This window comes from Nestor notabilis, unplaced genomic scaffold, assembly GCF_000696875.1.
Source record: "Nestor notabilis isolate BGI_N333 unplaced genomic scaffold, ASM69687v1 scaffold2025, whole genome shotgun sequence".
Taxonomy (NCBI): Eukaryota; Metazoa; Chordata; class Aves; order Psittaciformes; family Psittacidae; genus Nestor; species Nestor notabilis.
The window spans coordinates 1-15,655 of NW_009927654.1; the positions used below are offsets into that span (position 1 = coordinate 1).

General features: G+C 37.2%; 1 protein-coding gene across 1 annotated transcript; it reads left to right on the forward strand.

Annotated features, from left to right (window-relative positions):
- The first annotated feature begins 2,756 nt into the window (after nucleotides 1-2,756).
- On the forward strand, nucleotides 2,757-15,125 carry UBA3 (ubiquitin-like modifier activating enzyme 3). The gene is made up of 16 exons (XM_010014131.1): nucleotides 2,757-2,876; nucleotides 3,865-3,945; nucleotides 7,016-7,098; nucleotides 7,742-7,822; nucleotides 8,458-8,501; nucleotides 8,804-8,868; nucleotides 9,777-9,932; nucleotides 10,054-10,156; nucleotides 10,637-10,750; nucleotides 12,218-12,271; nucleotides 12,648-12,684; nucleotides 12,764-12,845; nucleotides 13,780-13,880; nucleotides 14,003-14,066; nucleotides 14,174-14,228; nucleotides 14,637-15,125. Exons 1-16 carry the CDS (start codon nucleotides 2,757-2,759, stop codon nucleotides 14,723-14,725), a joined length of 1,329 nt encoding a protein of 442 aa, XP_010012433.1. The 3' UTR covers nucleotides 14,726-15,125.
- The last annotated feature ends 530 nt before the right edge of the window (nucleotides 15,126-15,655 follow it).

A 15,655-nucleotide genomic window follows, 5' to 3' on the forward strand; every position in this document is an offset into this window, starting at 1 on the left:
CCCGTAGGAGAGGTGTGGGCTGGGAGGAGGCTGCGGGTTAGCTCAGGGCTGTGGGGCCCGATGGAGAGGCGCTGGCTTGGGCGACCGTGCGTGAGTGGCCCGGGGCCCCGCGGGTGGAAGGAGCCGGAGGAGAGATGTTAGAGGGGCCAGTGTGAGGAAGGGGGACGCGAAAGGGCGCTTGAATAGCGAGGACTGGGGAAGAGGAATCTCCTGGGGAGAGGACCAAGGGGCTCACCCGGAGTGGGGCTGGGAGTCGCGGGCTTGAGGCTTGGCATGAGTAAAGGCTGGTGTGCTGAAGAGCTTTGTGACAGGAGTGGGAAGAGCTGCATTGCCGGTCAGGGACCTGGGGAGGGCCTCTAGGCTAGAAGCAGGTGACTAAATTTTGGCTGAAAATTAAAAATTCAGGCTACAGAACAGTTGCCTCTGCTTATTAAAACCCTAAATTCTTTGCATCTGTCTTAACGGCCTTGAAAACTAATGCTCAGTAATCTTTAACCTCATCTGCTTCCATCCCTTAACTGTTCCCTTCCATCTGCTTGTGTCCCTCTTCCCAGAGATCACAAAGCAGACCTGCCTGCCTGAGTGGTGGACTCACAGGCAGTGCATGTGTGTGTCGGGGTGAGGGTCACAAAAATCCCTGTGCATGTTGGATGGGGAGGGGTGCATGCCAAGTCCCTCAAAAACATGGAGCTTTGGAGATGGGAAAGAAAAGTCTGAGTCTAAAACAACATAAGCACTGTGGTGCTCTGATATTTTAAACATTTCAAATTAAAGTAATTCAATGAAATAAACAAGAATGTTGTTAAGCTCTCATAACAGATACCTGGTAGTGCTGTAACCACCAAAATAAACACTTTAAAAACCTGTCTCTGAAGTTAAACATAGAATCTCAGGTGGAGTTATTGATGTTTTTCAGATCTCCACAATGTCCAACCCTGTAAAAAAACAAACTGTACTATAACCACAAAAATGAAACTAGATCTTCCCATTTTATCGCTTACAAAGGAAAATGCACATCTAAAGGGAGTACTGCTGCTTGATAGCTGTTTCTATGAACTATACAAAGTATAAAAGGATAAACAAAGTTAACCTCACCAAGCACAGCTTCTGCACTTGTTTACAGAAAAGTTAAAAATTATAATCCATAGGAGCAACTGTTGTGATGTAATATTGACCCATTTTATTTGTTTAAGGCAGTGCTTAATGTACATCCTGCAAACAGATGAGCCCAGGTTCAGCAGAGGGAGCATTGTATTTATTCACACTATCTGCCATTATGTGAAGCATTTTCACATTATTGCGAAAACTGGAGGAGGTGCAAAAGTGCAAGTCAGAGGTCAAAAGAGCCTTATGAGCTCAAATAAATATGGTGGATCTTATTCAACTGTTAATTGAGTAAGTTATCTGAAGCTAACAGTTAACCAGGAATGAATTCAGTCTGATTAAAACCACGCAAATTACGATGTATTTATTCCTGTGGTTCAGTGAGGTTTTCCCTGTTACTGAAGCTCTCACAAAATTGATTGCCTGTAAGTTAAAAGTTACTCTGGACATACTGTGTTGTCCATTGTCTGAATTCTGTGAAGATGAAGGCACTCGTTGTCTAGATGTTTTTACTACACTTCCCTTTTGAGATGAGTCACCAGGAAGTAATAATAAATTCTAAACATTACCCAACACTCATTGATCTGAGTGTTCTTCACATCATAGGAGGGAGCAAATAATGTTCCTTATCAGTGATGACAGAACCTTTCATACTTCATAAGCTCTTTTGTAACAAGCTTGATTTTTTTATTAACATAGAACATAATTGTACATACACATTGAGTGGTGCTCCTTTTTAAAAAGGGAAGTGTGCTCCATTAGGGAAGAGCTTGTTCTATGTAGGTGATGATCTTATGTTAGAAAATTATGAGAGCTAATGCTGAACTATTACAATAAGTCTCTTTAAACGTTTAAATTTATAGTTATGTACTACTAAAAGTGACCTGCAAAAGCAGAAAAAAGGGTAGTGGAGTATTTGATGTAAAATTTTATCTGGAAAATTTGAAACAGGATGACTGCAACTGTTCCTCTCTTCCAAGTGATGCTGCTACCACTGACAGACTCCGGAGATGACTGGGAAAAGGATGTGTTCTAAATTACGTAGTACTCATTGACAGTGAAGAACATTCAAGATTCTTATTTTTTTAGCACTTGTTTAAATGAACTGTGAAGACTCAGAGGACAATGTTGGGGCATTTTACTGTTGTTTATTCAGTGCCTCACAATTGCAGTTACACACTGATAATTCCAAATATGATTTATGAACTTCAAAAGTCTGTCGAAAAAAGAATACAAGAGTTGACTGGTAAAAAGAAAAACCAAACTTCAAAATCCAAAGGGACAACCTCTTTTTCTGTGTCCTCTTTAAATATAAGGGAAGTAAAAGCAAAAAGGCTAGACCCTTTTTTCACTTCAGGTCAACTTTTACTAGTAAAAGCAAAATCAGTGGGGTTTATTGACACGCCTGTGGTTTTCCCCGCTATGCATATTTGTATTACTGCTTTCTAGTTCCACAAACAAAATCCACTCATACAAATGTTCATGTGCATAACTTCCATGCATAAAGAATATGCAGATGCATTTGTATGAATGGTCAATAATTTAGGTATTTTTAAGCTATATTAAATAAATTTAAAAAAAACCCCAAACATTTGGCGGTGTGGCTTTTTCTCTATGATTGTTGCAGCTGAATTTACTGTGTTCTGTGCAGAATGGCTGTTGATGGTGGGTGTGGGGACACTGGAGACTGGGAAGGTCGCTGGAACCATGTAAGGAAGTTTCTCGAGCGATCTGGACCATTCACACATCCTGATTTCGAGCCAGGCACTCAAGTGAGAAACACTTACTTTAAATAAATCTGTAGTGTGTGTTACAAACTAATGTAAAGTTTCATTAATTGACCACCAGCAGTGTATGAATACTAAAAGTGCATGAAAAGCTTGTATTTTAATCAGTTGAAAGTTATGATTCTTGAAGAACTTACTGTATTCTCTTCATGAGCTTGTGTTTCTAAATGGTACACTGTCAACTACAAGCTTGCTGTCATCATATGTAAAAATGTATAACTGTATGAATTATGCTCTGTCTTTTAAGTTCCATATGAGAAATAGCAGCATTTGTCTCTCTTTTTAAGTTATTATATACAGTAAGGAATTTCTTGTACTTAAAGAATTAAGGTTAACATGAGTACTTAGAGAATTGGGAAAGATGTTTAGTAGGGAAAAGCAAAATTTAGACTGTTTAAATTCTTTCTTCTGCTTTCCTTTCTTGGTACATTTTGATTCAGAGCTTACAGTTGAATGTATTTTACTGTTACCTTTTTAATGTACTGTTCCATTATTCACTACTTTGATGCTGGGGTCTAGCAGAACAATCCACAGAAAGCAGTTATATGGTTGAAAATTCGGTTCTTTTGGGCCAGCAATGTTGTTTGTCTGTTCATATTTATTTTGTATTATATATCAGTAAAATTTTTGGTGGAAGAAAATATTATCTCCTTAAATGAATGATAGTAAAAGTGGAACTTGTTTTTTTTTTTCATGGCCAAAACTAATATGAAGAGAATAATGATACAGCAAAGGTCTTGCTTTTCTCTAAGCTGGGATATGGAAATTGTGTGAACTCAACAACACATTAAAGTCTGATATCTAAATAGACCTGCAAGCCCAAACTGTTTCATTGATCTAAGTTGGTTTATATGAAACTTCTATTAGGCACTGAAAACATACAGTGACTCATTTATAAGGGTTATGAAGCAAAGGACAAATTGTACTTTTTTCATATTTATTGTATTAATATTTTGTTTGCTATTTTCCACAGGCTCTGGAGTTTTTGTTGAACACATGTAAAGTACTGGTTATTGGAGCAGGAGGATTAGGATGTGAACTCCTGAAAAACCTGGTAATTACTCAGTTTTCACCCTTTGCTTCTTAGAATCTTTTTTCCTTGAAGAAATTATCTTTTCTACTTTGTTAATTTGGCATTTTTGGTTGTATATAGCTACCAAATCTCTAAGTTCTAATCAAAATGTATAAAATACATGATGATACAGACAATGAACTTGAAGAATGCAGCTTGATAGAAAGCTTAGGAGGTGATAGTCTTAATATGTTTTATATTATATGCTTGGCTATCTTAAACCTTGTCATGAGGGACAACACAGTGCTCTTTGTGAAGTGTAGACAAAGTTCTCTTGCAGCCTTAGATATGGTCCGATGTTGATAATTTTCCCTAATTACCAGATCTGGGAAAATGAAGTAAACTGACAACTAATCAGGCTCATAATGATGCAAGGACTTGGTGTTTGGGATCCAATCGTGTCCTGGTTTCAGCTGTAACAGTTATTTTTCTTCCTAGTATCCTGGTACTAGTTAAAATGTATCTTTTCAGATGAAAAGTGATACTTTAAAGTGCTGGTACAAAGTCTAGTATCAACAGTCACAGTTGAACTTAATTTTAGTTTATTTTACGTCTTTGGATTCAAAGCAATGTTTGAGTTGCTGGAATTATTTGTGTTCTTTCAAAGTGAAATAAGTTCTTTTGTAGTGAAATAAATTCTTTTGTAGTGGAATAAGTAGAGCCAGACTTACTGTGTCTATGTCTCTAGAATCCACTTGGCTTTCCTGAGAAGTGGCTCTTGGGTTTTCCAGTTCCTCAGGATCAATAAATTGGAGGTTGTCTTCAGAGCCTTAACCCCCAGAGGGGCATCTGAATTCAGCCTATATAATGACAGCTTTATTGAGCCAGACTAAGACACAATATCCTGATGGAAATGGCTAAGGAGGAATAGATAATACTGTAAGAAGAGAGAAGGAATATTGCAGCACTTCCCTTTCTCAATATGGTGTTGCTTTATGATGGATTCTCTCACTACACATTTCAAAAAGCAGTTTTCAAGTATTATTGCAGCATTTCCCTGGTGTACAGGTTACCAGAAGGTATTTTCTAGTTTTCTCAATATGGTGTTGCTTTATGATGGATTCTCTCACTACACATTTCAAAAAGCAGTTTTCAAGTATTTAAAATGCAAACATGTCATGTGCGTCAGATATTTACCCATGTACAAATGTTTTTATCCTCACAGACGCTCATATTTATGATAGTGTTTCACTGTTACTATACTGTGAATTTGGTAGGTTAGACTAATACTGTACATTTCTGTGGTTCTATTTAATAATAATTTCTGTGCTTATGGGTTTCATGGAAATATGTGGATAGCTTATCATGAAATAACTTTTTTCATTAATTTATACGAACAGTTGTGCATTAGTGCACTTTACTATAGAATTTGTGTACTGATAGTTCAGTATTTGCACAGACTTTCTCCAAGGTTGAGATGACTGTTAAATCAATAGCATCATTTAAAGCCAGGCATTCCAGATCCATTAACTTAGGGGTTTTACAGTTCTAGCACTTGTGAATGGTCTTATTCTGGTTGCTGGTTTGCTACTGCAATGGTTGAACAAGATTTTACTTGAAGAGACTTTGACAACTCCAAGACAATTTTCTTTCTTTGGGAATTTAATGCTGGTGGATTTAACCTCTGCCCAGAGCTCTTGTTTTATGCGTTCATCAAGACAAAACAAATTCCATCTCTTGATAGCTTGTTGAGACAGAGGATTTGTATGGGATAAGGAACTTCATTAGTCTGCTTTGTTCCCATCCCTTTAAAAAGGTTTTAATCTATAATGATTTATTTTTATCATTTTCAGAGTGGTAAGCAAACCTAGATTCTGTTCATATGTATTCATGTCTTTGGGACAATGAATCTAAGTTTTATGAAGACTCCAGTCTGTATGTTCTTCCGATGCCCCAGGCTCACTCTTCTTTTTAGCAGGCTCTCCCAGTCTGCTTCTATAATATTGAAGAAAATCTCAACATTTATCAATGAAATAAAATGATTGCTTAGCTCTAAGCATATCCAGTATAACAGAGAGAAAGTGTTGCTGCTTTTCTTATAGAATTAATTTCTATTCTGAAAGACTTTAGTCCTGTTGTTCACTTGTTTAATCAGTTTCCCAATACAGCATTTTCAATGCTTATTATGCATGAGGTGGCTCTATTTATTTAGAAAAATGTAAAATGTAAAATCTGAAAGTTTTTATATATAAGAAGATTGAGTCTTAAAGGAAATAACGTAGGGTACAGGACTCGAATTTTTTGGAGTAACTTCAGAACATCACAACACATTTCCTTTCTCTAAACCCAGTGTTTTACACCATATATTTCACTTCAGCTACAATTTTCATTGTTTCTTTGTGTATGACAGACATTATTACTTTTATCAGATCAGACCTGCAATCCAGTTTTAAGATAACTTTACTTCAAAGTTACTTGCCCAGTCTAGTGATGGCCTGCATGCAAACAGAATCAGGCAGAACCTCGGCCAGAGGTTCAGCATGTTCTTTGATAGTGAAGAACTTCATGTGTTTGCATTGGCTTATCTTGAACTGTGATTTGAGGGTGGATATGCCAGACTTATTTATGCCACCTGTGAAAATAGTGAATGTTCAAAACCTTAAAATTTTAGAGGAATTAAACTTTGTTTTTCTATTCCTGACAAGCAAGGAAGTACTTACGGTATTTCTTCAAATTCTGCACTTTTTCCCCCCTAATGAATGCTTTTGATTTACTCCAGTTGTGAGGAAATACTACGAATTCCTCTTATGGGTCAGCCTATGTTGTCTTCCCTGTGTTATGTTAAGGTAGGCTAAAGCAATACTGTGTTCAATAGAACATTATCTTTGATCACTGAAATGTTGCTAATTCCGTCTGTGTAAATATCAGCATTACTAACCCAACAAAGAATATTCTTTTAACAAAGAACAACAATATTCCTGTCTGCACAGGGAGTGAAGAGCAAATATGTTTGTACCTCCAAAGGTGGTTGGTTTTGGCACATGGAATGAATTCTGGAGCACCGTAAGCATTTCATTTCCTGTTAAATGAAGTTGACATTCTCTTTTCACAGGCATTGTCTGGCTTCAGACAGATCCATGTTATTGACATGGATACTATAGATGTTTCTAATCTGAACCGACAGTTTCTGTTTCGGTAAGTGATATTTTCACGGTTCAACTTTTGTTTTTTTAAATGTACTCAAAATATGTGACTATGATCATTATTTTGGTTGAACAAGATATCATTAAAGATTACTGAACTTTCATATCACACTAGTATTCATAATTAACTGTTATGTATGATTCCTTCTTGTTCAGAGATCTGTGGTGAGCATGAAGAAAGTTAACATAGATCCCTTACCATTCAGATACAGCTAATGACTAATGAAAACGTGACACCAAAGAATAATGCACACAGATTGACATATCAATTTTTCTGGTGCCCTTTTCTTCCAAACTAAGTGAAAAATTGTATTTTTTTTGGTGCTGATAGCCATAGTTACATGGACATATTTAGATAACTCAGGTTCTTACATCTTATGCTTTACAGGGATGCCTTGATCAGGGCAACCTGGTTTAGTTGAAGATGTCCCTGCTCATCGCAGGGGTTTAGACTAGATGGCCCTTGAAGGTCCCATCCAACCCAAACTATTCTATACTATTTGGTGATATTATCCGTAGCAATAAATTGTCCTCCAGTAACAATTAGTCACTTAATTCAGTATTGCAATGCATAGAGTCTGGAAAGATGGAAACCACTAAAAAATGTACTTGAAATTGCTTGGGTTTTTTCCTAGACCGAAGGATGTTGGGCGACCAAAAGCAGAAGTTGCAGCAGAATTCCTGAACAACCGCATTCCCAACTGCGCTGTAGTACCGTATCCTTTTGTAGAGAACTAGTAGCCCCAAAGCCTTCAGAAAACCTAGAAAACTCTGTAGGTGGTAAGACTACCTAAAGTATTTTGCTGCCATCCTCTCTTTTTCATACAATAAAGAGCAGATTCATTCAGCTGGTGATTGAGAAGTCTTTCTCAGTGACATTGGCATACAGGAAGCATGCACGGGGAAAGAAGGCTAAGCTTTAAGAAACTATATGGTATGTTTCCTTCTATTGAGTCTTTTTATTCAAATGCAATGTTCAGATTTTCACTGAAATACGAAACTATCAGGCTTATTCACCAGAGTCTTTTGAGTATGTACTGGTAGGAGACAGTTTATAAACATGGAGCAGCAGTTACTGATACAGGACTTTGTGAGAGCACGTGTTTTGAGCTTCCTAAATAGTTTGCCTACTGAGCTTTCTCCTCTGTGTGACTATTATGTTGTGTCCCTTACATTTGTATTTTTCAGATGCCACAGCTTCAGCTGAGGGAATTTTCAATCTTAATTTTATATGCTACTTTTTTACAGAAATAGTAATAAATTAGATAATGTTTTGGCTTCAGGTTAACAAATATTAAACAGTAAGCTTATCTACTTTATAAATACATTCCTTTACTGAGCTTACATTCAGATATTTTAAAAAGATTCAAGACATGGATGAAAGCTTCTATCGACGTAAGTAGTATTTGTTTCCAAGCGAAACACACGCTGGTCCTTTAGGGGAACCTGGCAGTTGTTGCTGCAATTTGACCACCTGCTTTTCCTGGTGGTTAGATGGCTAACTACTTTAATCTTGTACAGTATACTGGAAGTAGAAGTATGAAATAGAGAAAACTTAAATGCATCTGTCACATAGGGAATCTAGGGGAGATAGTTAAACTGCAGTCAGTTCCTCTGGACTGTTATGGACAGATATTTTGCTTTTCTTAAGAAGTATGATTTAGTATGGACTTTAAATAATGTTTTTTTCCCCCTAGAGTTTCATATTATTGTTTGTGGGCTGGACTCTATAATTGCCAGAAGATGGATAAATGGCATGCTGGTAAAGTCTTCAGTGTTTTTAAAGCCTGGTTATTGCTTGAGTATAGATAACTAAAATTAAACAGATTTCTGTAGAATGTGTCATTAAAATGAAATGAGGGCTGTTGAAACTTCAGTTTATCTGTTTCTGTTTTCTTTTGTCTTTTTGTGAACAGGATAAAATGCATGTTTTCTTAGCTGCCTTTTTCTTGAGGAGTATTAGCCAACATTTGTGCAGTGCCCTGCAGGGGTAGTTTCAAAGTTAGATCATAGTTGTGGCCTTCTGCAGTCAATTTTTGAAAATCATAAGATGGGAAGTTCCACAGCTCTGGATGCTCTCATTGTGAACATTTGGTTTTTTCCTCATTAGCCAAACAGTACTTATTATGCTGCAACTTGTAAATGTCATCTTTTGGAGCTCTGCTGCTACACAGTAGTAGAAGGCTTGAGTATTTACCAGTATTTCAAAGCAAAACAAAAAAAAAAACCCAACAAAACATCAAACCAAGAATTACACCCCCAAATCCTTCAAACCAATTAGACATTTGTTCTGGCATACTATAAGGGAATAACAGCGTTTATCAGGGGGTAGGGGAGGAGGAGGCTGAAGGTGGTTGATCAAGTCCTGTGCGCTGACAAATAAGTAGAGTTTTATACACTATGTACTCTTAAAATAAACTGTCTATTAAGCATTCAATCTTGTGGTGTACTGTTAATAAAATTTTCAAGGTTTTTTTTGTTTTCCTTCTTTTGTTTGGAAAAACAAAATCCAACAAAACCTCCTCTCCCCCATCCTTTATTCATTAAGCATTCAATCTTGTGGTGTACTATTAATAAAATTTTCAAGGGTTTTTTTGTTTTCCTTCTTGCAAATTGTTTGGAAAAACAAAATCCAACAAAACCTCCTCTCCCCCATCCTTTATTCATTAGATGTCATTTTTACACTATGAAGATGGTGTACTAGATCCAAGTTCCATCATACCTTTAATCGATGGAGGGACAGAAGGTTTTAAAGGAAATGTCCGTGTGATTATTCCTGGTATGACAGCCTGTGTTGAATGCACGCTTGAGCTTTACCCACCACAGGTAATTGCAACCAGTGATATTTCCTTTTTTTATATTCCTCTGATTAGCTTGTTTCTTTTCCTAACACTATACATAATGTATTACACACTTTCTCCTGGTTTTCCTCCCCTGCCCACACCAGGTCAATTTTCCCATGTGTACAATTGCGTCTATGCCCAGGCTACCAGAGCATTGTATTGAGTATGTCAGGATATTGCAGTGGCCCAAGGAGCGACCTTTTGGAGGTAATTAGTGTATTGCACTGGTGCTAAACTGACATTTCTCTTTTTAACTAATTTGTTTTGAGTTAGGTATACACAGCAACTTTTAATAGAACAATCCTACCTTTTAACCTTAGGTAGCTCATTGTTATATTCAGTCTAAGGCTCCTCTGAGCTGGTGATGGATTTCCTCTTCTTGGACTCGCTTTCCAGTTCCACATTTGTTCACGTGTTTGTCATACTGCACAGTGAGTTTCCTGACTCACAATGTAACCTCCAAGAGCTCTATAAAGCTGCAAAGTTTAGATAGTTTGTGTACAGAGTGTGTTAGAACTTAAAATGTTTGTAGAAATGGTATTTGATTAAAGTATCAAGTTTTAATTAGTTAATGGGGTATTCATTTTAACCTCAATTAAAAAAGAAGTAGGGGTTTTTTTTAGACAAAAAACATTTCTGAAGAATTCTTATGACTAACTTATTTGTAAATTTTTAATTCTGCTGTAGAAGGTGTTGCGTTGGATGGAGATGACCCTGAACATATACAGTGGATTTACCAGAAGTCTTTAGAAAGAGCATCACAATTTAACATTAAAGGTGTTACATACAGACTCACCCAAGGTAAGGATATGGCATTTCACTGAGTTTATGGCATTTGCAATTAGGCTGGACTGGCATTCTTTGTGTTTGTTATGACTAAGTTTGGCAGCTCTGCTGAGAAAGAAATAGTTCTTTCCTCCCTTAACATCTTAAAACAGAAACAAGCAGCTTGTTTCCTGTACCAGCACAAATATTTTTATGATGAATCAGATGTTCAGGCATTTGTGATGAATCAGAGGAACTTACTTGGGACAAAACTGTACATTCTTTTTGCCATTTTATTTTTAGCCTGGAGCAGCTCCACAATTTACATTACACTGTGGCAACTTTTGCTGGGTCAAAGAGTAGGAACAGGAGAATGAGATTGCTTCTTTTAGAAAGAACAACATTTTATGCCAGTTTAGGCATAAACAGACTATAGCATCCGTTCTTCACCGCTGTGCGTGCCTCTTCACATGCAGGTGCCGAATGCTGCCACTCATTGAACATTTAAACCACTAACCAAATAGAAAAGAAATGGAGAATCTCATGCAGAGTCTCCAGAATTTGTAATAACTTCTGTTTGTTGACATGGAGTACTGAGAATACATTTGAAACGCTGGGCTTGAAATGCCACGCTTGAACCTCAGTGTGTGCCTTTCTATCAAAAAAGGGCAAACTGATTGTTGTGTATCTTCCTCAGATTCCACCTAGTGTATCTCAGATAGTCATCTTCTTTGCAGCAGTTTATACTGGCTTCTCTAGTAGTATTTTTTGGTGCAGATAAATGTGAACTCTAGTTATGAAATATAATTATGTGCATGCAAATGGCAGAATGGTTTTCAGCATTTGAAGGTAGCTTCGTTATAAAGTACATAGAAGAAAGAAGGCAAAGATGAAAGCTTTATGCATGTTTTCTCAGGTACAAAGGGATACAAGTCAATAATGAGAAACCAGAGGAACTTCAGACTATTTAGGAATTTGCTGTGTTTTGGCAGGCCTGAGAAAGAGTGAACCTCCTTGTTCCCGGAGTACAAACTTGTGTGCATAGGAAATCTTGCTTTGTATCAGTGTGTGTACCTGTCTCATTGGCTGGATGGGCTCAGTAGGAAGAGTTGGCTGCAGATGCAAGTACAGTTTGGCAAGCCTGTTCTTGCAGAAGGAATTCCAAACTCAAGTACCTTTCCTTCATGCATTTTTCCAGTTAAGCAAGACTAGAACTGGGTTTGAAGTTACTTTTCAGTGGTAAATACAGAATACTTGGTTTTAGAATTAGTTCATTAGTTCTCTTTGCGCAACACCTTCTTTTTCGCAACATGCTTGATCCATTCCTAAAATAAAACAGCACTTAAGTACTTGAGCGACATGCCATCATACCTTATGGTTACAGAAACTCCTGGAAAGTTTAAAGTACTTTTGGGTACACCCTTTTGTAATTATTCTGGCTAAAAGTCATATCTCAGTTGTCTCTCTTTGGAAAAGACAAAGCTGTATGTTTTGTTTTTACAGGGGTGGTTAAACGAATAATTCCAGCAGTAGCTTCTACAAATGCAGTAATTGCAGGTATGCTACAAAAACTCATTTCTCTTCTGCTTTACACACTTTCGAGTTTTGTAAGGCAGCAGTTTGGAATTGAGAACTTTTTTAGTGGGTTTGATTTATTCTTACAGTCTCATTTCTGCTTTCCATAGAGAAACTGTATATGACTATAAATTTTAAACTTGTGTATGACTCTGGAAGTGAGCAAAAGCATTTGAGAATGGGGAAAAACCCCACAGTACATCAGCTTAGCGCTAAATCGATGGTAATGCATAGAACTACCAGCTACCTTCAGATGTTTATTTTTCTCTTTACAAATTGTTGTACTTGATGTACTTTTTGTCACTTGTGGTACTACTCTGTGCACTAATGAAGAAATTTGGTTTTTTCCTCATTGCAGCTGTTTGTGCCACTGAAGTTTTTAAAATAGCCACAAGGTATTTCATTTCTTGTTAATAACTTACATGATTTCCAGCATAATGGCACATACTAAACCAAATGTATTTGTCATTTCAGTGCATACATTCCTCTTAACAACTACTTGGTGTTTAATGATGTGGATGGATTATACACACACACATTTGAAGCTGAGAGGAAGGTTAGTGCCATTAAAGGCTTGCAGGGTTGTTTCCTTGATTTTTATTGAATTTAGGCAGCTGTGCTTATTTCCGAAACCCAATATTGAATCTCTTTGCCCCTAGCACTGAATAATTGTATTTCCGAAGTTCTAAAAGCAGAAACTACAATGTTACTTGTCTGCTACTTCTCCAGAGCATTGTTTTTAGTGTGTAGGAATTTCTGTTCTTCTAAATCTCCTGTGGTTCTGGGGTCTAAGAGTGATGACAGTAGTGGTCTGTCCATGCAGAGTAGCAGGGCTGTTTACCTTCAGACCAACAGATGTTTTATTTGGTATCCTGATAATTAAATCCTTTCTTCTACCCATCAGTTTACCAAAAACTATTGTACAGTCTGTGATGGCATATTTAATTTTTGCCTGTTTAGCCAAAGTTTCTTAATATTTGGAAAAGTAGCTTCTGGTATTGGGAGGTTCTTCAGCCAGCTGTTTCTGTGGTGTCTGTTGGTGCAACATTGGTGTATCAACTCTTTCTGATGTGCTACCTGCTGTATTACCTGCAGAAGAAACAATACTTGACTTTATTAAAAGTGAATCCTGAAGATTTCCCCTGTAATACGGGAAATACAGTTTACAAAATAAGATACAACAACCTTAAGAAGACTCAGAAGCAAATCTTCCCCAAAAGAGATTGTGACAGCCATTGATTTGTAAGTTTGTAGTATTGAAGTTTATATCAGATGAAATCTGTAGTTCATAAATACTTTGCTGCTGTTGGGAGCCAGTCAAACAGTGACAGACCTCATGAGGAATTTGGTTTTGTCACTAATACTTGCAACAGTATTAGTATTTCTGAAGATAAAACCCCACAAGCACACAAATAGTTTTGAGACCTTACTAGCAGCATTTTTTAAACACTATTTAATGATACATGTGTTCTTGTGCTACGTTGTTGCAGGAGAACTGTCCCGCTTGCAGCCAGCTTCCCCAAAACATAGAGATTTCCCCATCAGCTAAACTGCAGGAGATCTTGGATTACTTGACAAATAATGCTTCCTTGTAAGTGTGCAACTATTCTGGTTTATTTGATAATTTTTTGTAGTTCAGTGTTTCAAGAAGGCAATTTCTACATGTATTTTTACCTGACTGTCTGGTTTTTCTTTAAAATGTTTTATATGTAGGCAAATGAAATCTCCTGCAATCACAGCAACTATGTATGGGGGAAATAAAACACTTTACTTACAGGTAATCTGAACATATGTAATTATCTTTAATAGTATTAATTTATTTACATTTACTTTCCTGACTTTGAAAGGAAATGTTTTGACTTGTTTTTACTTTTTTTTCTTCAGACAGTGGCTTCAATTGAAGAACGAACAAGGCCAAATCTTTCCAAGACACTAAAAGGTATCATGCACTTGTCTCATGTAGATTTTCATGGTGCTCCTCTAAACAGAAAGTCAGTTTTATCCCTCACAATGGCACGTGTAACTTTATTTTGCGCTATGCACTAGAACATCCTTCATTATCCTTTTATGTGCAATACACCTTTCTCAGCTTGCTCAGGGATGAGTTTTGACTTGCTTCAATGGGAAACATGGGCAGATGCAGAGAAAAACATTGCACCAAAGCTGAGCTGATGTAAATTAAACACACTTCAACAGTGTTTTATATATTTCCTGACGGGGTCTGTTGGTTTCCTGTTTGAATTAGGTGAATATTAGTTTAGCTACCGAAGTGTTTGCAGCTTCATTTCATCATATTTATGCTTTATCACATGGGTTTGCTGTACTTAAAGTCTTTTTTCTGTTTCAGAACTGGGGCTTGTGGATGGCCAGGAACTTGCAGTTGCTGATGTTACTACACCACAGACTATGTTGTTCAAGCTTCACTTTACCACTTAATTTATTCATAAGTAAACTGCATATATAGTGAGAAAAGTCTGCACCCACCTTGTAAAATAAACGTGCTCCGTGGGTGTTAAAGCAACCTGAATTGTTCCTGTTAGTACTAGCATTGTTGAAGGTTAGGTAATACAAATGAATCACCGTGTTTCAGAATTGTACTCAGAAGCCAATATTTGGTGGATTATATTTGTATAAATGCTTATTAATGTACAGAACTCTGATGTATAGGAATACACTTTTTTCCAGTTTTCGTTGTCAGAACGTTAGTGTTAGGATACTTTCAGATACATGGAAACTTTAAGGTGGCCAAACCTCTTACTTTCAACGTGTGCATATGTATATGCAAAGAGACCTTTTAAAAGGAAGCACAGCAATCTGGTTTTAAATTGTAGCACTCCTGTACACTTGCTGAATTACCTTGAAACCAGAAGAGGGTACTAGGTTAAAATGAGTATTTTCCTCTTATGTCCTGAACCTAGGACGTTTGGTATTGAAAGGACAAAAAGATAATGGAAACAGACACATCTCCTTGCAGTCCCCAAGCAAGCTGCTGTGCACAGCATTGCAGGATTGTTCAAGTGTCGTTGGTGCTGTTAAGGTATTTATTAATAAAAAAATCACAAAGACACCTTTGTGGCTTATCTGTGGGCATTCAATAGCGCTTATAACCTTGGTTAAAACATCGAGGGCATTATTTGGCTGCTTCACTCGGAGACCTTCCTGTAAGCAATGCCGAATGCCTCGACATGTGAGGTCTTAGGTTATGTCAGCTGCATTTGAACTTTCCATCTTTTAAACTAAGAGCTGCGTTTAAACTTACACTTTCCATATCCCAGCCTTGTGCTTGAACTCGTTGGCGAAGGGGAGACGCTGGTTTTTAGCAGGTAATTGTTAGCAGCCACACGTTTGGAAGGGTGGAACGGCCCC

Excerpts from the sequence above, each read along its gene's own strand:
- UBA3 (XM_010014131.1), top strand. The coding sequence starts at position 2,757 with ATGGCTGTTGATGGTGGGTGTGGGGACACTGGAGACTGGGAAGGTCGC. Across the intron at positions 9,933-10,053 it reads TTGAGCTTTACCCACCACAG|GTCAATTTTCCCATGTGTAC; the intron begins GTAATTGCAACC and ends TGCCCACACCAG. Across the intron at positions 10,157-10,636 it reads CAAGGAGCGACCTTTTGGAG|AAGGTGTTGCGTTGGATGGA; the intron begins GTAATTAGTGTA and ends ATTCTGCTGTAG.